General features: G+C 28.6%; 1 protein-coding gene, 1 long non-coding RNA gene and 1 pseudogene across 9 annotated transcripts; 2 read left to right on the plus strand and 1 right to left on the minus strand.

The window, feature by feature from the left end:
- Nucleotides 1-901: 901 nt before the first annotated feature.
- LOC149881982 (uncharacterized) lies at nucleotides 902-2,315 on the minus strand. Of its 3 annotated transcripts, none has more exons than XR_016445027.1 (4): nucleotides 2,137-2,315; nucleotides 1,844-2,016; nucleotides 1,500-1,677; nucleotides 902-1,099 (listed from the first exon to the last, which is right to left on the minus strand). It is a non-coding gene; the product is annotated as an uncharacterized LOC149881982 (long non-coding RNA). The 3 variants fall into 3 exon arrangements; XR_016445029.1 differs by having other exon boundaries at nucleotides 952-967; nucleotides 1,460-1,677; XR_016445028.1 differs by lacking the exon at nucleotides 902-1,099 and having other exon boundaries at nucleotides 1,305-1,677.
- LOC145191230 (glutamate-rich protein 6-like) lies at nucleotides 2,303-15,938 on the plus strand. 6 transcript variants are annotated; one of them, XR_016445026.1, is made up of 12 exons: nucleotides 2,303-3,400; nucleotides 4,897-5,288; nucleotides 5,504-5,652; nucleotides 6,257-6,318; nucleotides 7,469-7,620; nucleotides 12,161-12,243; nucleotides 12,546-12,614; nucleotides 13,318-13,415; nucleotides 13,502-13,661; nucleotides 13,824-13,892; nucleotides 15,499-15,569; nucleotides 15,684-15,938. XR_016445026.1 is itself a non-coding variant. In XM_090066858.1 (12 exons), exons 1-12 carry the CDS (start codon nucleotides 3,226-3,228, stop codon nucleotides 15,769-15,771), a joined length of 1,572 nt encoding a protein of 523 aa, XP_089922984.1. In that variant the 5' UTR covers nucleotides 2,303-3,225; the 3' UTR covers nucleotides 15,772-15,938. The 6 variants fall into 6 exon arrangements, 5 of the variants coding, with proteins under 5 accessions (XP_089922984.1, XP_089922985.1, XP_089922988.1 ...); XM_090066858.1 differs by having other exon boundaries at nucleotides 12,542-12,614; XM_090066860.1 differs by lacking the exons at nucleotides 2,303-3,400; nucleotides 5,504-5,652 and having other exon boundaries at nucleotides 4,957-5,288; nucleotides 12,542-12,614.
- A 5,787-nt stretch (nucleotides 15,939-21,725) lies between these two features.
- LOC149881983 (uncharacterized) lies at nucleotides 21,726-23,606 on the plus strand (annotated as a pseudogene).
- Nucleotides 23,607-24,026: the final 420 nt, after the last annotated feature.

The following is a 24,026-nucleotide window of genomic DNA, read 5'->3' on the forward strand; positions in this document are numbered from 1 at the left end:
TCTACATATATATATATGAAATATATATATATATGAAATTGTTAATTTGTTAAAATTTAAATAAAATTTACCAATAAATATTGTTTTATAACTGAACTTTTTATAAACTAGTTATTATAAACTTTTACAAAATGTAGTTACCAAAATTTTAAAAACAAATGCACATCAATATCACACTTATTCAGTTTTTATATAAAAACAAAACAGGATGTTTTTTTCAGTTCTTAAGATCAAATAACTAAGTTATCATACAATTAAGACTTCCTTAAATATAACAAAATTCTTTTTTTTTTTTTTTTAAGGAGTCTATAAACTAAATATAATATTTTACAGAATTCTATTTGCATGTTTTTTAAAATAATTTCTTTAAAAAGTAATAGATCATTGAAATTAAAGTTCCATATGTTTCAGTTGTTTTTCCAGTTAGATTTTTTGTGCCTAGTAAGATTATAAGCAGTTGAAAATATTAACAGCAAAAAAAAAAAAAATTTGACAGGGGTGTTTTGAGATATTGGGCCCCAAAGTTGGTTTATAGAAACTAGTTGTTTTATTAACTTTTAAGCATGTTCCTTTTATATTTTAGCATTTTAAGTACTTTTATTGAATTCAACATCAAAAAAACATTATATATGTTTATTTTCATATTTTTGCCATTTTTATTTCTTATTTTTTTAAGAAAAATGTTTTTTCAGAATGTTATGAAAACCGGGTCATTTTGGGAAACCAGGTCGATATTAAAATTGCAGTATCTTGTCAACCGCTCAACATTTTTAGCTGAAATTTTATGTGTTAACTTTTCTTTTTAAGATGCAACAGCCAAAGAAATTTTTAAAAAATTTGAGGACCCATGGTTCAAAATTTTCTAAATTTTGGGTGATTTGATGCGGAATTACCCATAAGTCGTATTTTCTGATTATGTTTACTGTTGTAATATCCAAACTGCTGTTATTTATCATAACTGAATCATCTAAAACATTAAAAATATTTTTTTTGGGGAGCCAACTTTCATGCAGATAGGTATAACACTAGTTTCAAAATCACTTTTTACAGAATTTTCAAAAGTTGATCTATTAACAGGAACTTTTCTCTCTTTCATTTTCTAATATTGAAATATATATATATATATATATATATATATATATATATATATATATATATATATATATATATATATATATATATATATATATATATATATATATATATATATATATATATATATATATATATATATATATACTTGTATAATTTTCAAATTTTATATCAAACTAGAAGGAACCTCTAAGTTGTGTTTACTCACAGAGCTTAGCTAATAGTTCATGCAGCATTTATAAAATAAAAGCATACAATAGCAAAATGGTTATTATATGTTTTAGCTGCTTACAATACAGTTGTGTTATAAACCCTCTAGCACACTGCATAGGGTAACTAAGAACTAAAAGGTATATATCAAACAAACCTGTACAATACATTAAAACATAATTGATTATATATGTAGCCTTTTTTAAGTAGTCTGGAAATTTTTTAAATCTTTTAGGAAAAGAATTTTCTTTTAATCTAACAGTTTGTCCAGTTCTGTCAATATCAGAACATATCAAACTGCTACTACTTGGACTCCATTCTTGACTGTGTATTTTGATGGTCCATTCTTTTCTTTTTTCAGTGTTTGAAGGAAATCTGAATAAAATTAGTAGGAAAAATAACATTTGATATTTTATTAAGTTTGTTATACTTTTTGCACAACTGATATTATTTAAATCCATTTCTTCACATTGCAAGCAAACTAACAGAGGTCAATAAATTTTAAACTATTTTTATTTTTAAAAGTAATTAAGAAAGTCACCTATGAAATGTTCTAGGAAACTTTCGTTGCAAAGATGATTCATAACCAGAGATTCCATCACTTCTTTTATGTCGCTATGTTTTCTTTTATTGCAACCAAATGCAACACACTGTGTCCCTCGCTTTTTGGAATTTTCTCCAGACATTTATATAATGAATATTGTAATTATTTTACTAAAAAATAATTATCATTATTTGAAAAAAAAATAATAATAACTTTCCTTACATTCAATCTATGTTAAATATAAAAAAATATAAAGTTAAACCATCAAAATAAAGAAATAGCTTGTTCACCTTTCAATATTTTAACTAAATAATTTTTCTCCATGGGTCCTCCCAATATGGCGCTGGCGAAAATATTTTGGCTTCAAAATTATTTCGCTATTTTCTTAGGAGATGCGCTATCCAGTTATTATATAGATCAGTGATACATTCTTGTGACTATGGTTTAAGAAGTCCTACTATTGGCAAGATTGTTATTGTAACGGCCCTAATTTTCCCGCGATATATATAATCGTGATTTGAAAAAGTGAACACAAAATAGAATAAGTTTTTATAAATATATATTTTTACTTTTTATTGATATTACTTGAATTTTAAAACGAAAAAGTCAAAACAGAATGCCAAGTTGATTGAACGGAGCCGTTTTCTCAGGAAAATATATTTTCTTATTTCTAATCAAATCAAATTTGTTGAATCTTAATTAGCTTATTTTTGAAAATAAATTTAGTATTCATCTGGAAGTGAGAATAAAGATGTGTTTTTATAAAAGAAAGCATTTTATGTGTAAATAGCAGAGAAATAATGACAAAAAAAAAAGCAAAATTAAATAAATTTTTACCAATCTGATGTTTTACCAGTCTGATATTTTGCAACCCTAATAAAAGCCAAAAACTGATAATTTGTCCCCAAATCATGACTTCCAAAAAGATTCTGCTCCAACCCACAAGGCTTAAACTTATTTGGATGTGTATCATAATAATTGCTCAGCTTTCTTAAGGCCTCTTTCTTTCTCTTATCTCAACTGCTCAGACTATTGTTTTTGGAAATCTTAGAAGAAGTTATCAAATTAAAATAACATCAAAGTATAGAGTTGATGAAGTAAATGTTTGTGCAATAGAACAAACTATTAAGTTTGCACATGAATACTTTTCTACAATCTTGTCTGAATAATTTGAGTATCTGTGAGATATATCTGGTTCAAGATGCTATTAGTATTTTTTTTGTTCCACAATTTATGTTATGTATGTATGCATGTATGTATGCATGCATGTATGTATGTATGTATGTATGTATGTATGTATGTATGTATGTATGTATGTATGTATGTATGTATGTATGTACACATTCAGAGCAAAATGAAATTAAAGAAAGTTTCAATCCATGATTTATGAGAGTTCATCAGATCACATGCTTAAAACTTTTGGTAATACCAGCCCACAACAAAAAACGCACACTTTTATATCAAAGGCTGTACAAACCGATTGGAGTTGTTTCAGAGATGAAGTCACCACAGCTGATCGAGAAAGTAAAAAGCAAATCAGGCATCTAAAAGATGGTTATTAGCATTCTTGTTTTCATTGCTTGATTATCATTATTTTTTTTTATTATTGGATCAATCCATATCAAATCTCAATCATTGTTGTGACCTTCAACTCATTTTAACTTTTGTATATTCAGCATAATACTCTATGACATAAAAAGTATCAACTGTTAACTAATTCTATCATTTCATGTTATTATTTATTTATTTATTTTTTGTAAGTATTTTGAAGGAAATGTCAGTTTTAAAGTCTAGCACTCTGGGTTTTTTAGTAATATTAAAATGAATATATGATCAAGTTAATATTGAAATTATATCAAGTATATCAAGTGATAATGCATTTAAAACCTTGTGAAAATTTGCTTAGGCCTATTTCCTCAAATTGCTGATAAGAAATATAACATACATACATACATACATACATACATACATACATACATACATACATACATACATACATACATACATACATACATACATACATACATACATACATACATACATACATACATACATACATACATACATACATACATATATACATACATACAAACATACATACATACATACATACATACATACATACATACATACATACATACATACATACATACATACATACATACATACATACATACATACATACATACATACATACATATATACATACATACAAACATACATACATACATACATACATACATACATACATACATACATACATACATACATACATACATACATACATACATACATACATACATACATACATACATACTTGCATGCATGTATACATAATGAATGGAAAGAAAAGTCTGCTTTTGCCAATTCAAAGCTTAAATAGTCTATCTTGGTAGTTGCCTCAAAAATATAATAAATAGTATAAAACTCCAGATATAGGTAGTTATTACCACTGTAATCTGCATAATCTTGATAGCAAAAGCTCTTTACTCTTTAAACTACATAATGAAATGCTCTCTTAATTGTCTCTTTGAGATAAGATTTCTTTAGAGTGACACAAATCTACAACTAAAATTTCAGAAGGCTGTAAACTGAAAGTAGTTGATAGAATTAGTTAACAGATAGTTTTTTGTGTTTATAAGTACTTTATTGTACTAACTAATTTTAAAGTAAATTGGGGAAGGTTACTCACAGTAATTGGCTGCTTTAATATGGAATAATCCTGTTGCTTCTATGAAGTCTGTTTAAGTGTATAAGAGTATATATTTGTGCATGTTTCATGTATTAATGTGTGCCTTATGTGATTAATGCTATAGTAAAATATGTACTATAGGTGATAGTTTGCATAGTACTATAGATAAATGTGTTATACAGTAAAAAGTATAAATTCTATTTATTATAATAAGCATACTGCTCTTGGTGTTCTACTATTTACATTACTATCTATAGTTAAACATTTGTAGTATATATATTTAAGTTACTATTTATATATTTTTTTGATATGAAAGTTTTATATACTTTTTAGTTCAGTTTTTATTATTTCTCCTTAGATGCTTGTAAGAAGTTACTGGATAAAGGATTAAGAAAAACTAATAAAGATGCAAAAAAAAGCAATAACTTTGTTAAAATTAGCAAATCACTAAATGATCTTTTGTTGGGCAGTAAAAAGTATAAAAATAAAATTAAAAAATCTCTAAGTGATCTTCAAGAAGTCAGCGTCATAAAAAAAATCTTGGTTCCTAATTTTCAAACTACTCCAGCTATCTTGCAGTATCATAGAGAAAAATCTAGCATCAAGCTTGAATCATTAATTGAGTTAAACAAAAAAGTTATTGCAGGATCTTGTAACATTTGTCAGTTTTGTTGCAATCCTCTCATTGAAATTACCCATGACCAATGTGTTCTTGCAGAGGAATCCTATGATAAACTTTCTCTCAAACAAGTACGCTTCATTTCTTTTTAAGAATAGATCTGTTATTGTATTATCATGTATAAACATAGATGTTATTCAAATGTTAAAATGAACATAAAATACAGTAAAAATGAAAGTGTTTCTTTTGTTAACTAGCTTATAAAAATATTGTTTGTGTGTATTTGCTTGAATTGCACTAAGGAATAAATTTTCTATTAATGTTTGTTACTAATGCTATTTTTCAGCTGTATTGTTGCTCAGATTATGAGTATTTTGTTTCATTACTTCACATTGCAACAAAAGAAACAGGTATAACATGTGATAATGTCCTTGATATAACACATCATAACCATTCTAATGCAAGCTCTGTAACTGCTCGTTACTATCCAACTCAGTTAGTAGTTTTTTTGTTTTACTGGTTTGTATCATATTTCTTATTAGATTTTCTATATTGATTGTTTTGTAATTTTATTCTTTCTTCCAGAGAAGTTTTTGTTCTATATTTATTTACTTATTTATTTTGTCATTTATAAATAATGAAATAACTTAAAGATTTTGTCCTCTAAGATTTTATGCAGCAAGGTCATCTTTATCTAAAATGAAGAGGTCTAATAAATGATGAAATTTTCAAAAAATAATAACTTACTCAATGTCAAAGCTATCTTTTTTACCTAACATCTTGATAACCATGAATGTTCCTATCTGTTAATGAGAAGCTCATTTAACAACTTTATTTATCTAGAGATTTCATTAGGATCAGCGATATTAGTGTTTCAAAAAAAATACTGTTTACAGTAACTACGTTAACCAAAATTGAAACAATAAAACAGTTGTTGATTCAGTTGCTCATTTTATTTGTGTTTAAAAGGAGTTTTTATCATGTTAAATTTAGTGAAAGATGGATCTTTTCTGGGGGAGAATTTTGAAGTTTGATATTTTGTTTATTTCTTTTATTTTATTTTTACAATACTACATGTTATTTTGTTATTCTTGTTTAGATTGAAAAAGAATAACATTGAAAGAAATCAAACCAATACCATTCAGGATTCAGATTCTTCAGGTAAACCACATCTTGTCTTTTTTCAATTTAATTTTTTTTATATCTTAATTCCAAGTTTATATTGTCTTAAAATTTAAATATTATAAACAAAATACCTAATACTTTTTGTATTTAGCCAGAATAAGTAAAATCATGTATACAAACCAGCAAAGTTGTGATAAATTGTGATTTTCTTTTACAGACAATAGTTTTCTACAATAAAAAAAACCTGTCAATTGCAAGATCTTTATTCTGATTGGTTTACTTCAGGGTCATTACTATTTTAATTTTTGAATTTCTGTTATATTTTTATCTTTATTTCTGAATTCTCTGTATTTCTTCAGAGACTAAAATAATATTAACTGGTTAAAGTGTTTAGATGTATCTTAATTGTACTTTTAAAGTTATTTTTGTGACATCGAGTAGCTTCTTAGGAAAGCTATTGCATCTAAATAGCAGCCTTTTAAATCAGTTACACTAAATGCTCCTCTCAACTTCAACACTAAATGGACTAACTGTCAGAAGACCAATATTTCCAAATTATATGATCTTTTGTGAGTAGCTTCAAACAAATTAAATTCTTTATGTAGGGTTGAGTTATCACAATAAAATTTATTGATTTTTTTCTTTTTGAAAAACCTTTCTAATCATTTAGCTAATGAATAAGAAAAACTCATCTGCAGTAGTATTACTATTATTACTATCAACATTATCAACATTATCAACTTCTGTAAAAAATGTAAGGAATAATATAATGTAAATTAATGTAAATAAGGAAAAAATTTAAACCCTTACAAGTAAAAACAAACTATTCAGTCCTTAAATGCTGTTGCAGGTAATTTTTCCCAGGATATTTGTTATCTAATCTCACCTAAACAGGTCTTTCACCCCTTCCAGCAAACAGTTCCAAAGTTCATGGCCCTGGAGTTAACAGTACATCATACAATGATAGTGTAACATTAACACAATTTATGCAATGTTTTTGAAAGTGTGATAGTATTGCAACATACCATTTTTGCAATGTTATAAAAAATAAAGGTTTCTAGACTGCTAGTTAAATATTTTTACCAATAGGATTGACTTTTCAATGTTTTTATATGAAATGGTTTTGAGACCAAAGCATGACATTTTTGCAAGTAAAGGTATTCTATTTTAGGTTTCTATAATTTAGGTACTCGTCAAATAAAAACTCTTCAATATGCACTGTCTTCAGCAAGATGCATGGATGATGGCTGGACAATGAAGCCTGTTAGTCAATTGTGTTCACCAGATTTAATTGAGAAAGACACTATAAAAGAAGATTTTGATTCAGCTGTATTTCAGGTAATTTCTGTTTAAAATTTGCTCAGAAAATTTATTTTAATAGGTTTAATAGAATAATTACCTTCAGCTTTGATCTTAAATAGTTTTACGTTTAGTAGGTGCCAAAAAGAATTAAAGCAATTGATTGCTTATTTCATAATAAAATAGATGTACTGTGAATTTTTAAGTTGAAATACATATTAGATTTACAAGTATTGAGAATTATAACTTTTATGTATATTGATAACCAAATTGTAAGTTTCAACTTTTGAATTTACTGTATATTTCATACAGATACAAACAAATAAAAATTGTCAAACATTTTTAAGTGCCACTAAAAATTAATATTGTCTCTAATAATCAGTTTTTTTTTTTTTTTTTTTTTTTTTTTTTTGCTATTTGAGAAAAGATTTGTGAGTCTCAAAGTAATTATAAAAAAAATAGAAATGCTCATTTTACCTACAGTCTCAGAATTGCCTGATTTTTTATTTTTAAACCAAAAATATTTTTAAAAAGAAAAAATAGTTCTTCGTTTTCAGCTTTGATAAAATTTTATATTGCAAGTCAGGCAAACTTACAAATTGCATATTTATATTTGTTTAATTTTCTATTTCATCTCTTTGTAAATTGGAGTAATAATTGTTTAACACTAGGACTACTGGACTCGTGACGCCGCCTAGAACTACTGAAAGGAGTCATTTTGGCTCCTTGCTTGTTTTCGTTTATTTTTAAAGTTTCAATTGTGGTTATTTATTAATAATTATATTTTTTGTAATGTATTATTATTGTGAAATCCAACAGTAATGCTTTTGATTATTTTTTTTTCTGCTTTTCTTATTTTTCTACAGAAAATAACAATAATTATAATAGACGTTTTTCAAACATTTTTTTTTATTCAAGTGCACACATATAAACAACAACTGAAGAACAAAAAGCAGAGAAAATGTAGGTGGAGGAGCATAAAAATGAAAATATGGCGCAGAATTCACTTTCTAAACATTTGGTGTTCCACATTTTAGGCATTGCCTTTGATTTATGGCAGTACATTGCCCACACAAAGACTTACCACAAGTCTTACAATTGCTGACAGATCTATTTTTCTTGCACTTTTTTTTGATCTGGCAAAATTTTGTTTGGACCATCACTTTTGAGCATATAAAAACTTGGGACGTGGAACCCTTTTCTCTATCTGTGACATAAGGACCACTCAACTCTCTCACAAGCGTTTGCAAAAATGCCTTGCGTCACATTTTTTTGTGGGTAATCTCCTTGAATATTATCCATGCATTTATACCCACAAAGTCTAAGGCATTTTCAAATGCATGAACAGGCCATCTCCTTGTGCATGTTTGTGTGGTATATTTTCGTGCCATCTGATCCACTACATCTACTCCATATTTTGTTTTATTGTAAAACTTTACTGTTTCTGGAGTTTTTTTAGCGGAATCAGACACAACAACAACATCTGGATGGAGGGAACTCAAAATGACAACATTTTTGTTGACCTTTCCTTGATATACTGTAAGTGTAAAATTGTCTTCATTTCTAAACACTTTAGTGTTGTAAAATTCCTCTTTCATGGATTTTATTTCTTTAGGCACTTCTCGCCTTATCTTCTTCAGTGTTCCTACGATGGTTGTTCCTTTGCTTTTTAGCTGTTTAGCTAATTTTACTGAAGTAAAATAATTATCGGTTGTAACATTGCGACCTTTTTTCAAACACGGGTCCAATAACTTCATTACCACATGGTCAGCTAAATGGTCCTCAGCACGGCGTTTGTCATCTTTGCCTAGATAAGGGAAGCCATTTGCCAGATATTTGCTATCCTTATCAACAGCTAGCCAATATTTTTGGCCATATTTATCTGGTTTGGAAGGCATGTACTGCGTGAATGGACACCTAGTTTTGCTTGGGAAAAGTTGCTCATCCACCGTTATGTATGGGTCAGGTTTGTAACACGTAATACAATTTTCAATAAACCTGTCCCACACAGTAGAAAATAAAGCAAACTTGTCCGTTTGCAGTCTTTCCGATCGAGTAGATTTCTCATCAAATCTGAGAAACCTCATAATTTCAACAAAGCGGTCCCTAGACATTGTCGCTTTGCAAAACGGTATTCCCCAGTCATTACACCAAATACTGCTAATCGAGTGATGGTTCGTGCCAGATATTCCACGAGCATAGAATATCGCAATGAATGCATCTAGCTCCTCATCAGATAGAGTAAACTGTAAATTATTGTTGCATGCTTCTGCAAGCGTACATTTCTTTATATGTGTCAATATATATGAATAAAAAAATAAACGCCATGCGCTCAAAGGACTATCGATAATGATATTTCTTCTGGCATATCCTGTAGGGCCAGGTGCTTCTCGAAGAATATTTTGGCTGTCACGCCTACCAGGCAAGTGTTCTCCAATTTCAACAGGTTTCCATTGAATACCATCCACTGAAACTAGTATTCCTTCAGATTCGCCTTCTCTGGTGTTTGTTGTTGCATTACCTTTGCCGCCATTGTTATCTGTTGTTCTCTCATTTCTGGGACGTTTTGCTGATTTTTTCTGTCCACAACCAGGAGGATGGTCACGAGGCAACATAACTGCATGAGCCCGATCCCCAGTTGATGTGCTTGGAATATCTGAAAAAAAGTTGATGAATATTTAGAATTTTTGTTTTGTAAGGGTCTGTGCACACTGGCTGGATTAGCGACGGATTATCCGACCGGATATTCTCACCACAATCTGGGTCGTACCTGCCCGCTCAGGTACAGAGCGGAGTTTCATACCTGAAACTCCGCTCCAAACCCTGGGCTGGAGCCGCTGTCTGGGACAGAGCCGTGCTTGCGCGTATGCAAGCGCTGCCCTGTCCCTGACAGCGGCTCCAGTCCGGGGTTCAGAGCGAAGCCTCAGGCATGAGCGGGCAGGTACAGCCTGTATTGCAGCAAGAATATCCAGATGTTTATTCAGCCAGAATTCTGCTAGTGTGCACAGGTCCTAACTCAGTGTGTGGAAGAACAAATAAATACACATAACTACTTACCTTCTGGATTTGATTCTTCTGAGTCTTCAGATTCACTTGATATGTTCTGAGGAATGAAATCTTCATCACTGTCAGAATCAAATACATGTTCCTGCAATTCGGATTCCGATTCATCCTCCGGTATGGATTGCAAAGTAGCCAGAATATCCTGAGGCTTTATCAAACGTCTTCTCTCCATATTCCTCACAAATTCCATAATTCTATATAGTTCCCTGCTGAAAAATAGAAATGAAATGAAAGCTAAAAGAAATAATAGCTGTTCTGCCGCCTTCAAAAGTAGGTGGGCTGAATTAGTTGACAGACAGCTAAACTATTTCATAACAATTCATACCTGTATGAGTCTTCAGAGCTCGTATGTCTGCATCTGTTCTCTTTGTCTCTTCAGCTGAACTGAAAGTAAAGTTACTATCCAGAATACTGTCTCCTGCTAGAACCTTAGAAAAACACCACCCTTCATTAGCATAAGATAAGAGCCTAGAGTAAACAAGCTATTTTGTTCAGCATCACACAGTAATATAAGCAGGTAAAACACAAGGAAAATGTGAAAAGTTGACATGTAAATTGAACTACATCTATATGAACATCAGGGTAAATAAGACAGAGTGAAAAAATTATGCACAAAGCTTTATAGCAACATTTAGTGACAAAAGGACCTCAAAATATAGTAGAGAGTCAAAATGACTCCCTTCAGTAGTTTTTGGTAAATTTTGAAAAAAACGCGCAAATTTTTCACCAAAATTATTTATTCTCACAAAATCTATTTATTCACATCATATTTGAGGAAAAGTCACTAAGTTTCAAGCCAGAATTCTGAAAAATGTAGTCACAGAAGGGAAATAAAAAACGAAAGGAGTCAAAATGACTCCATCAGTAGTTCTAGTGTTAAGTTAACTTTGTTTATCAAATTTCTTTGGATTTTATAATTTTTAACTTAAAGTGTTTACAGTATTTATAACCCTTGTTCCTTAATTCATGTTATCTCTAAATAAGTGTTAAGTTAAAAATTATATTAGCTTACGAACTTATTTATTAACTTCTGTGATCAATTTTAAAAATTTTAAAGTTCCAGATTATCAAGCACTTCCTGTTTCTTTTTTAAAATTTTCATATTATTACTATATTTCATATTTTTATTACATTATTCATGTTTTATATTTCATAACTTTTTTGTAACTATTTTGTGTAAAATACTAGTGCTAGTGCACTAGTAATCATTTCGTAACTATAAAATATAAAGTTTTATACATTTCACAAATAAATCACAGCTTGCAACAAAAATAAAGTAATTCTGAAATGGTATTTGACATGCATATTTAGATTAGTCAAGAATGACTCAAGTAAAATTTATTTGACATATTTGCAAAATCTTTTCAATAATTGATGAATCTATTTTCTAAAATCTTGTCAAAGTTAGCTATATGCTGCATGTTTTATAATTACTTTACTTGGGCTTAGGGTTAATGTTCATCTATTTCTTTAACAAAGGTAATTGTTAAAAATGTTGTATCATCATTTTTTTTAGGATGATGATTTCATAAAGGAAAAGTTTTATGATGATGGAAACAAATTTTTTACACTTTTTGCAGATGGTACTGGTTGCTGCTAGTATCCATTCCTTTAAAATCTTCAATTTATCAAAAAGAAATATGACTTAAGTTAATTCTCGCATATTTAATATTAGACAATAAGAATTAGCTTACATTATTCTTGATAATTTATACAATCATAAATTTCTCGAAACTTAAAATGAGTTTTTTAACTTTATTATTCCTACTTAAAATGAGTTTTTTTTGCAGACTGTATTTTCAGTATATACCAAAGATAAACACTCCATTTCATGCCAAAATATCCTTTTATGATTTAAAATAAGTAATTAAGTTTTATTTCCTTGATTTTTCAATATTTATCCTAATGGAGAAGTTGCTGTATTGATTTTGTCCCCAGAAAAAGAAAAGTTTACGTTTATTGTGTTTGAGGTTTGTTTGAATTTTCAGTTTTTCTTTGATAAATTTTTTGTTTGTTTGTCCATTAAAGTTTTTAAATAAATTAATATTTTGCATAGAACAAACTTCTGGGTTCTGTTTTATTTCAAAAAATATTTATAAGTAATGAAAATTTTACCCATGCAAAGGTTAGGGAACAGTTTCTAATAAAATTAATTTTTTACAAATATTTTCTGCTAATTTAAATTTTACTTGAAATTGCTTTTCTTTAAATTAATGAATATGGGAACAATAAAAAGCTACCTTTTCCTACAAAGTATTTGATTATTCCAGTAGAAAATCCAAAAAAAATTTTCTAACAAGTAAATAATTAGCATGGCAAAAGCTTTCTTCTCCTGTAAAGAGAACTACACAATTGATTTTGCACAATTTAATTACATATTTATATTTTAGAAATATTCAATTCAAAACTTTTAATAGAAAGTTAGTTGTTCATAGAATTGTTTAACCTTCCCATTATTTACTTTATAAAAATAAATATTTTAATTAGACATTTTCTACTACCATTCTGTCCCCTACCATTTTTTTCTGCTATATTTTTTCTTTATATCATTTTGTTCTGGAACTTTGCATGTATTATTTTTTTAACATCACAATTTAATTTTAACCATAAAATGTTTTTGGCAATGTGTTTTTGATTTTGTTAAATGCCTAAGTAAAGATATTAAAAGTTTAGAATAAGACATTATGTGATCAGTCAAAATCAGAGATTCTTGCTGTCTTTGAAGCAAACGGCAATTCTATTTGCAATTATCCTGATGAAAATAAAATAAGGTAGAAACTTTCAACTGGTGAATTTATCATTTTTTCCTACTTTCAGTATCAATTATTTACTGTAATAAGCTCTATTTAATATGCAGGCTGTTTGTAAATTCAAAAGGTGGTATTGAGCTCAAAAAAAATGGTCAGAAATGTAAAAGATGGCAATGGTGTTTGGCTGAAGAACATAATCGTACCCCACCATTTCATCCTTTATGCTTTTCACTGAATAAAGATATTTCTGTTCGTTTTCATAATCAAGTGAATATTTGTGGTTTTTATATATTAGTTTTTTTGAACTTTATTAAATTATTATTGTAAATTTTTATTGAACTGAGTGGTAATTTTCTTATCTTTTTTTTTGTTTAGCTTGTTTCTTTCTTTATAAACTTTGAGTAAATATTTTAAAATAATTTAATTTAGTCCAATATTGGCCTTCTATTTTCAAATTGCAAACGAAGTGTGAGATTCAATGTGGCTGCAAGTATAAAGGTATGTGCTTTTCTTTTACTTTTATTTACTCTAACGCCTCAAGGAATATAAAAAGCTTTTTAATATACTTTTCTGAAATAGGTGTTTTTATCATAACTTAACTACCTACACACACATACATAACAAACATACAATGCTTAATATATTTTGCAGTTATTTAAATGAACAAATGTTTAGCTATTATAATAAGTACAACAATGGTCTCTATAGCAAAATCATAACAATGCATTTACATTTTTCTGATTATATCTAATAAACTAACACAAATACACTGTTGCATTTGCAATTATAGTGTATTTGCAAGACTGTTTTATTGTTGGAACTTTTTAAGTCAAAAACAGTTTAAAATAACATGAACATATCAGGTGGAAGCTAGGATCAGGAAAGTAGCCTTCAGTTGTCATACCCAGGCTAGATAGTATAATCAATAGCCTGATTGACAGGAATCCCATCAGGTCAATAAGAAGGATGACAAGAGACCTTAATGTGTCTGAAGCAACAGTGAGGTTTTTAAAAGGTTTTCAGTGTGGATATAGACTGAGTCCAGGGCCTATAATCATCAGGATTGGTGCCCTCAAGACCATTGTTACCATGCATCATATGTATAGGTTGTGTGCTCAATGCTCCAGGATTAAAACTGTTATTGTAACTGATGGTGGCCACATTGATTAATTATTATTCTTGAAAATATTTCATTTTACTATTTACTTTCTACGTATTTACTGTACCAACAGTCAATATTGTCGAGAGTCTGTTTCACATCATAAGCAAGATATTTTTTTTTCTTTTGTCCTGAATTGCGCATTTCCACATTTCAAATTGAAACCATAATATTTATGATCTTGTAAATTTAGTAAAACCTCTGAAATGATGTAAAAAATTATGGAAATAAGTGGAAGTCAAAAATTTAAATAATTGTAGGAATGATGGTTGGATGGGAAATTTTGATTATATTTAAAGTTAAACAAAAAAAGATAACATTGTATTCAACAATTTTTTGTTTCATAGATATTAGGAAAATGCTTTTTTTTTTTAAATTCTGTAACTTTTTCTGGTTGAGAGTGAAATTGAAATTGTTCAACTTGAAATGTTAGGCTTTATTTACTTTTAGCAGTTTGGTTTAACGCAAAGTGGTAAAAAAAAAAAAAAATCAGCATACCAAATTTTTTTGTGAATTCTTTGACTACAAAAAGTAGGAACTTAAATCCTTTTGAATACAAAAAGGAAGTATTCATTAATAATCATTTTTTCAAACTTTTAATTGGTAGATACTGCTTTTGGTCATTATGCTCACTGTAGCGTGGATGTAACGTATATTACATGTATATACTTCATAGACATTTTTCAACCATACCAAGCATAAGTAATTTTTATAACCACAAGAGATATATCCATTTCACCCCCATGATATAAAAGAAATTGTATCTTAGTAACAATACTCTCCTTGTTTGATGCTCTAAACTCATTTCTGGAGAAAGTCTACTTCTTCAGAGAGATTTGTTATTATTGCAATATTTTATTCTTATTTTTATACTTAACATAGCTCTATTATTATGACATTTTTGGGTTGTTTTTATTGTTAATGCGTTAATTTCTTCTATTGAAGTCCAACAAACGAAATTATTTTGAACCTGACGAATCAGAGTGTCTTTTAAAGTTGAAAAAGCGGCAAATAGCGTAAGTTTATTTCAAGTATTTAATAAAAACCTGCCTAATGTTGCGGTTTCTTTAAATTCACATTAAAATATGTTTTATAGCCTTTCAAAGTCAGTCAGAAAGTTTTCTTTTTAGGGACATATTTGCTAAATTTCACAGAGCATTGAGGCTGCCGCAGTGTACGCGTTGGAAACGACCCCCGACTTCAAATAACACAAAATAACCGTTTTAAAAAAATTGGTTTTAAAATATTTTCCCCTAATCCGCCATAATACTCGGGCAAAATTGTTTTTGTTTTTCGTTTTTGTTATATTTGTACACTTAAAATGTGTCAGTTATTTTTATTTTGATTTCCTCTACTTTAATAGGAATATAATTTTAAAAAATTTATACACGCATAGTTTCTTCGCTTACTAAAGTTTTTTTACCATTCATAAAAGTAAAAAAAAAAATAGATAAGAAATTTAGATTCTTTGAACTTTTACCAAAATTTAATTTTCTTTTTTGAAAAAACTTTTATAAGTATTTAATACTTATAAAAACTTTTATAAGTATTTAATATAAAAGTTAAAAAAGAAAATTAAATTTTGTTAAGTAAAAAAAAATAGTTGCACGAACTATTTTAGTTAGTTAAGAGCACATTAGTTGGTTAAACTTTCTCGTCATATTTTTTACTCGGATCAATAACACGACTGGCAACACCAAAATCTTCAAACGCAACGGTTGTATTAGCTGATGTTAATCTGTCTGAGAATAGCATGTAGCATGAACTTGCTAATTCTAGCAGTTTTCGGTGGAGATATTTTCTCAGTGATACATTCAGTGCTTTGAAAGACTTAGGAATAGAGAGGAAAATTTAAAAGCGAACGGGAGTCCTAAAAGCAACAGAGTGAGAATTTTATCGAATTCCATAAAGGAAGTTGGTGATACTGGACGACAAATTGGATTTTTTTTTTTTTTGGTTACAACGCGATTATTGGTAGTGATGTTTTCTAATCTAAAGTTAAACACCTGTGAGCGTTAAGTTCAGTTGAAAAGTTTGAGAAAAGATTGTTTGTCTGGATCACTGATCTCAAAATATAACTGGATATCGTTTACGGGAAGTTTTTTGAAGCCAGTTTTGGCCTTCCAAGATGGCGGCGGAATTAACGAACGGCTACATGAAAATTAAGAAACTGATAATAATCAAGTTTTATATCTTAATCTCAAATATTGATAAATGTTTCAAATAAAAATCTATTTTTTATGTTTTATCAAAAAAAAAATTTTTCATAAAAATAACGGAATTTACATATTTACATAAATTTATTATTATTATTTTTATTATTATTATTATTATTATTATTATTATTATATATATCATATCATATCATAGGGGAACATGGGGTAAGATGACGAATGGGGCAAGATGAAAATATATTGTTATCTTCAAAACTCAACTAAATATGAAATCTGTCTGTAGCTGAGAGGGAAGTAGATTTTTCTACTAGATTTGTTTATGCTTTCTTTATAAATATTATTTTCTGAATCAAAGATAATTATTAAAAAGTTTTTTTCTATATTAAGGAAAAAAAAAATTTATCCACTTCTATTTGATTTATTTCATCATTACATCGCTAGCCAAAGGTAAGCAAGAATTTCTCATTCAGTTTGTTCAATTTGGAAGCCATACAAGTAGTATTAAGCTATGATAACTTATTTATGTAGAGTTCTGAGTCATTTTGAAGATTAAGTAGACTAGGGGCAAGATGAACGGGGCAAGATGACTCGTTTGTCGTTTCGCCAAAGTACATGTTTTACCATAAACCTGTACTGTAATAACTTTTGTGTAGCTTAGTCATTATTACATTGTTTTATTATGCATTAAAATATTTTGTTTGACATTTGCTTTATTTTGTTGTGTTGGAATTTGCTATGAACTGGTTAGTAGACTTTTTTTTGCATAGTACTATATAAACATATAGTTCGATTGTTTAAAAAATTACATAACCGTTTGTATTACATTGTATAACCGTTTGTATTAATTGTATAACCGTTTGTATCTGATTAACTGGAATTTATGATATCGTGTTATTTAAAAAGGTAATGGTATAATGATAATTTGAGGTAACTTTGATTAATAAGTATTTTCCAGGCTATTTTTAACTTTTATAAGGTTTTTTTTATACATATGTGACGCATAATAATTTTTTTTCCACTTTTTATTAAAGTTTTACTTATTAAAACAGTTATTGAATAACACATATGTGCTTTTCAAAACGTTCTTCATCTTGCCACATGTTCCCCTATATCATATCATATCATATATCATAAAAATATTTTTCATTGGTTTTTGAACAAGGGCAATTTGTTCTTTACCCAGGTGATAAAGATGTACTTTTGTTTAGCTTTCTGAAATAAGTTTAGTCTGAAAATAAATGGTTATCAGTTATAGCTAAGTTAAACATATGAGAAGTTTGTTTATTAAATATTTCTATATTCAAAAATTTATTATTACGTTATGAATTTTTTTTTAAGGTGTTTTTACATGCATTTATATCTTAAACTAGGAGTGATTATCCCTAAACTTTAAGGGATAATTAACATTTAAAGATGTAAATTTATATGTATCATACATTTTTTGATAACATACATGTTGATAATGTTTAATAACATACACAATCTGTATTATCAAATAATTCCCTTAATAATTTTTAAAGTTCTTATGAATAACAAGTCAAAAACAGTTGACTCAATTATTGAGAGCTGGAATATTACAAAGAATAATAAAATAATATATAATATTTAAAAAAATATTATGTAATTAATATTCTTATTAAATATTATATCCATTAATTACATTCATGCATTAAATAATCCTAGAAGGAACCCCTGAGTTGTGTGTGCTCACAGCATTCAACTAATAGTTCATACAGCATGTACATTTCTGGTATCTTGCTACAAAAATTGAAAATATAAAATTCCACCACTGCCGCTTACTATGCAGTTATGTTATCAACCTTATAGCACACTGCATTGGGTAACTAAGAACTAAAAGATGCATAAATTATACATAAATATTAATTTAATCGTAAATTGCACTTAAAAATTATATCGAATATTTTGAACTTTACCATTTAAATCAATAATTTCTTTCATTGTCTAATTTTTTTAAAACCATTTCATTTCTTTAAACTTTTTAAAAATCTATTTCATAATCTAGTTTTTCTTTCGAAGCTCTGTTTAACTATTTTCTTTCATATTTCTGTAAAGCCTTATAAAATCTACATCGGTCAACGCTAAAAGCTCTGATCGCCGCCATCTTGGGAGGCCAATTTTAGCTTCAATTTTATTTTTAAAAAACAATAGAATACGCTATCCAGTTATATTTTGAGATCAGTGGTCTGGATCTACTTCTCCAACAAGAGCACCTTATCGGTGATATCCAGAGAAAGCACTTCAGTAATTAATCGGTATGCATACTTCGAACAGTGTGTCAAGTAGAAACTTGTTCTTTTTCTCAAAAAAAAAATTCTTGGGTTGTTGGTTTTACGCCAGATCTGGATAATTTCGTCTAAAAGAGGACAACCCAGAAAATATACCTGAATGTAATCAATTGAAGTTTAAAAAAGTATATTCAGAAGGTATAGGAGCAATTTACTTGCAGAAAATCTCAATCAACTTTGCAATGTATATCAAATAACTGATTGAAAAAGTGGAAAAATTTCTAGTACCCCTTGATGAGCTATTTCGGTACGAAACAGATTTTGTCAAATCAAATGGCTTAGTTGAAATGTAACTTTTGATGACTTTGTTGAAATGTTATTTTTGTTAACAAACTATATTTCAAAATCTAATTTTATTTTTTAAAATTGCGATAAACTAAGGCAAGAAAAAAGTAGCTGTTCAAATGATGTAGAATGTGAATGGATGTTAAGTCGTTGAACGAAAAAATGTTGTTTTAAAAGTGAATAATAATAATAATAATAAAGCAACTATGAAAAACAAGAAAAACATTTACCAAGCACCAGGGGGCAGACCGGTTCTGCAGGACATTGATAAGAATTTTGGTGACTTGGAATTATACATGACGCAATTTTCTAATGTTTTTACCTTCAAAAATATGTTAAGTAGGGTTATACCAATTTATTCTCACTACTTTCAATGTATTTCATCTGAAGTGGAACTATGCGTACGCAAAAAACAGATGAATTATGATGAAATCAACTTCATCTTTTTCAGTGAAATGTATAATGTAAATATGAAATGTACAAATAAATTTTAATGCTCAAAAGTTGCTAAAGGTGGCATCTCTGTTTTTTCCCCTTTAGACTCCAAAATTAGCGTAATAAGTCCTGTTGAACATTTTTTTTTTTTTGTTAACTTATTACCCACGTAAAGAGCCAACAGTTCTTTCACGCTGGTTTGAACTGGTAAGTTTTATTCCGGCAAAGAAATCACTGTCTTCACTTTTCTTGTTTTTTCTAAAGAAAAATGAGCTCACCTGTTTTCTGCAGCATCTTGTTTATTTCTTAAGCGTAGACTCATATGGCTTGCAAATTTTCTTTTCTATTTGCTTGCAACTAATGTTGAACCTTTCTTTTAGCATATTCGTTACACTGTAAATAATTTTTTAAGATAACCAGCAGATGAAATCGCACCAATAGTAGATGGTTTTTGAAGTGTTGGGGGAAAATCAAATAGGATTAAATTTTTCTCCCTTTTTTATTACAATTATGCTAAAAAAAACTTTTTTGTGCACATTACTGATAAAAGATCTGTCGGGATCTTTAAGATCACTGTTATCTTAAAGTTACTTGAAAGCAAGTTCTTTTTTTTGTGTGATCTTCAATGCTTCGTCAAATGTTAAAAAATTTCTTGTTAGTTTGAAAATTTTTTGCAAAAAGGTGTTGGTTTTAACATAAATGAGACGTAGATATTTTTAAAAATGTATTTGTTGTGTTCAAAAAGAATATCACAATAGATATTTCTATAGCGGCTACGCCCAACGCACTGACGCATGAGGTAGTTTGTTCTAATTATTTTCTACTTATTACAAATTTGGAGGAACGGTTTACAGATTACTGAAATTGAAGGTATTAAGTTGGCTACTAATAACCACTAGTTACTGACTGACTAATGACTAAGCCTTAAAACCAATTTGAATAGACTTAGTATTTGTGAATTGAGGCCATACAGTATCAACATTTGTTATCCTGTCAAAAAAAAAAGTTCTATTATACAGGATTTTCGAGATTCTTTTTGTTTTTAAAATTGAAAAAATAAAATTTGTAATTAAATGGGAACCATTAAAAAGTCCTAAAATTTGAAAAATCATTCCTAGTGTTTTTTTAAAAACATAACTTTCTGTCAAATACTTAAGGTGTCTGTTTGAGCTACATTTCATACGCTGTTGTAATTAAACATATTTTAGCCATTCACTTGAAAAAAAAAAACTATTTTATAGAATTATATTCCCTGGTAAGCTGTTTAACAAACAAGTGTTTTAAAGATTTGATTTCTTATGCTCTTTTTCGCGTCTTCTTTTTTCTTAAAATACTTCAATTTTCATATTCGTTTTTTACCCAAAAAATTAACATCAAAATTCGCTTTTATTGAAGTTAATGTTCATTAGAGTTGCCTACTACGATTAAAACTCACTCCCCAAATTTTTTTTTTGAAGATTTCAAATTTATTAAAGTGGTAGTCTACCTTAAAATATGAAAATTTTCAAAATTTCAAATTGTACTGTTTTACCCAATATCATATACGTAGAAAATGATGGTGATATTTGTTTTTCAAAAAAATATTTACAACTTATATGATTTTATCATTAGATATAGATGGTATAATTTTTTTTTATAAAAATCGCATAAATTTTGCGATTTCAAAAAAAAAAAAAATTAAAATCGGATCTTTAAAAAAATTTAAAAAACGAAGCCTACCTGAACTTGCTTTAATCATTGGTAAGCATCTAAAAGTAATCCAGGACATCCACATGTGGTTTTAAAGTTTAACCAAAAGTATAACTCGAAATATATTCGAAAAGATTTAATAGAAGCATGCTTTTGCTGCTGGCAGATATATTTTGTATTTATATATTATTATAGTTCTTAATTTACTATAATTTATTTGATTCGTGCTAGAAGTCCTACTTGTGTATTCAGTTAGATGATTATGATTATTATTCAAATTTAGAAAAAAAATAATAAGTATGGAAAATAAAAAACTTGATGCTGGAAAAAGACGAAAGGCAGGAGGATCAAGAATTTTCAAAAAACGACGTTTTCATGGCAAAAGTTTTTTTAAAGCTCCTTAACCCAACATTGACTACACATTGACAACATTGTTAATAACATACCTTCAACAAGTAATTTAAATGCTTCAACTTCATCAAAGAAACTTACATTATTAAATCATAAAGCAACAACAGTATCAACAAAACGAACTTCATTACCTAATAACAAATCGAATTTTCCACACTGTTACATCTGTTGGATAGTTTTGTTTTAAAAAGTATCATAGATGAAATTGCTATGTGCCCTGAATGTCAATCGAGGAGTATTGAACTTTCTACAGATTTATCAAGAAAGAAAGGACTGTCTGTTTTATTAGAGTTTACATGTACAGCCTCAGTCTGCTCATGGAGTAAAAGGGTTTACACTAGCCAAGAAATTGATGATGAATCTCGTGGGCAATATCAATCGGATGTAAATATGAGATCCATTATTGCAATGAGGGAAATAGGAAAGGGGTATGCTGCTTTAACAACCTTTTGTGGTTTTATGAATTTACCTCCACCAATCCATAAAAAAACATTTCATGATATTCAAAGGAATATATTAGTGGCTTACAAGCAAGTTGCTCTAAACTTTATGAATAAAGCAGCTGTTGAGATTAAGCAAGGTCTTGGTGAGAACAAGACAGATATTACAGTTTCATGTGATGGCACCTGGCAAAAGCGAGGATTCTCTTCTTTAAATGGTGTTGTAACTATAATTTTAAGCGATACTGGAAAATGCATTGACTACCGCATTAAATCTAAAGTATGCCATCAATGTGATAAATGGGAAACAAAAAAAGGCACTGATGAATATGATGAGTTTCTTAGTACACATGAATGTAGCATTAACCATAAGGGCTCATCAGGCGCAATGGAGGCAGTTGGAATTGTTGAATGTTTTAAATCATCCGAGTCAGACAGAAATTTACGTTATGCTTATTATATTGGTAACGGTGACTCAAAATCTTATCTAGAAGTTGCTAAATGTAATCCATACAAAAATCTTATTGTCCAAAAGTTAGAATGTGTTGGACACATACAAAAAAGAGTTGGTAGCAGACTTCGTAAATTTAAAGCCACTTATAAACTAAAATTGTCTGATGGGAAACCACTTGGTGGAAAAAATCGTCTTACCGAAAAAGAAATTAATAAACTTCAAAATTATTTTGGAATTGCAGTACGTCAATGTAATGGTGGAACAGTTTACCAGTTAAAAAAAGCAATTGGTGCAGTACTTCACCATTGCTCAGATGCACTTACATTAGATAGTCGCCACCAAATGTGTCCAAGAACCCCTGAAAGTTGGTGTAAATACCAGTCTGATAAAATAAATGGTACAGCCCTGTATAAAGAAAAACCAGAACTACCCATTGTTGTAAGAGACATAATAAAACCAATTTTTCTTAGTTTAAGTGATGATGATTTACTAAGTAAGTGTTTGCATGGGCAAACACAAAACAACAATGAATCGTTAAATGGAATTATTTGGAAAAGATGTCCGAAGGATATTTTTGTTGCTAGAGACACATTAGAAATTGGTGTCTCATCTGCAATCATAAATTTTAATGAGGGAATAAATGGAGTTTTAAATGTATTTGCTATGCTAAATATGTATAATGGAAAATTTACGCAAGAGTTTTGCACAAATAAAGATTTTGTAAGAGTCGCTAATATGAATCTTAAGTCTACTCCGAAAGTCAAGCTTAAACGGAAAAAAAAAAAGAGCTCAGCGTAAAGGATTTGCAGATACCAATCAAGAAATGGAAGGAATAGTATATGAGATTGGTCTTTTTTAAATTATTTTTTTCTACGTTATTATACAATTTTTTCTACATTATTATATATAGCGTTTTACTAATTTACAATTTACTAATTTATTGCTTTATGTATTTTTATTCATTTTTTGTTTTTAAAGTGGTTTTTAAACTTTGAAGTCTTAAAAAAACATTTCTAAAGCCAATAATGATTTGAAACAGTTTGTTTTTCAAAAATAATACTTTGTTAATGCAATTTGTGAGTTTTTGGCCTAAATTAGACAAAACGAGTTGGATTTTATATTTCTTTTCTGTTTTTCTCAAAATAAGGTTTTTTGAAATGGTGCGATAAATAACTTTTCTCAATTAAATGCTATGGACCTGAAATTTGGTACATTGATTCTTTTATACATAATCTATTAGCTGAATTAAAAAAATTATTTTAATTTTTTTGGTTCTTTA

This window comes from Hydra viridissima, unplaced genomic scaffold, assembly GCF_058129835.1.
Source record: "Hydra viridissima isolate aposymbiotic clone 2 unplaced genomic scaffold, HvirCarnegie_v1 scaffold_11, whole genome shotgun sequence".
In the NCBI taxonomy this organism is placed as follows: Eukaryota; Metazoa; Cnidaria; class Hydrozoa; order Anthoathecata; family Hydridae; genus Hydra; species Hydra viridissima.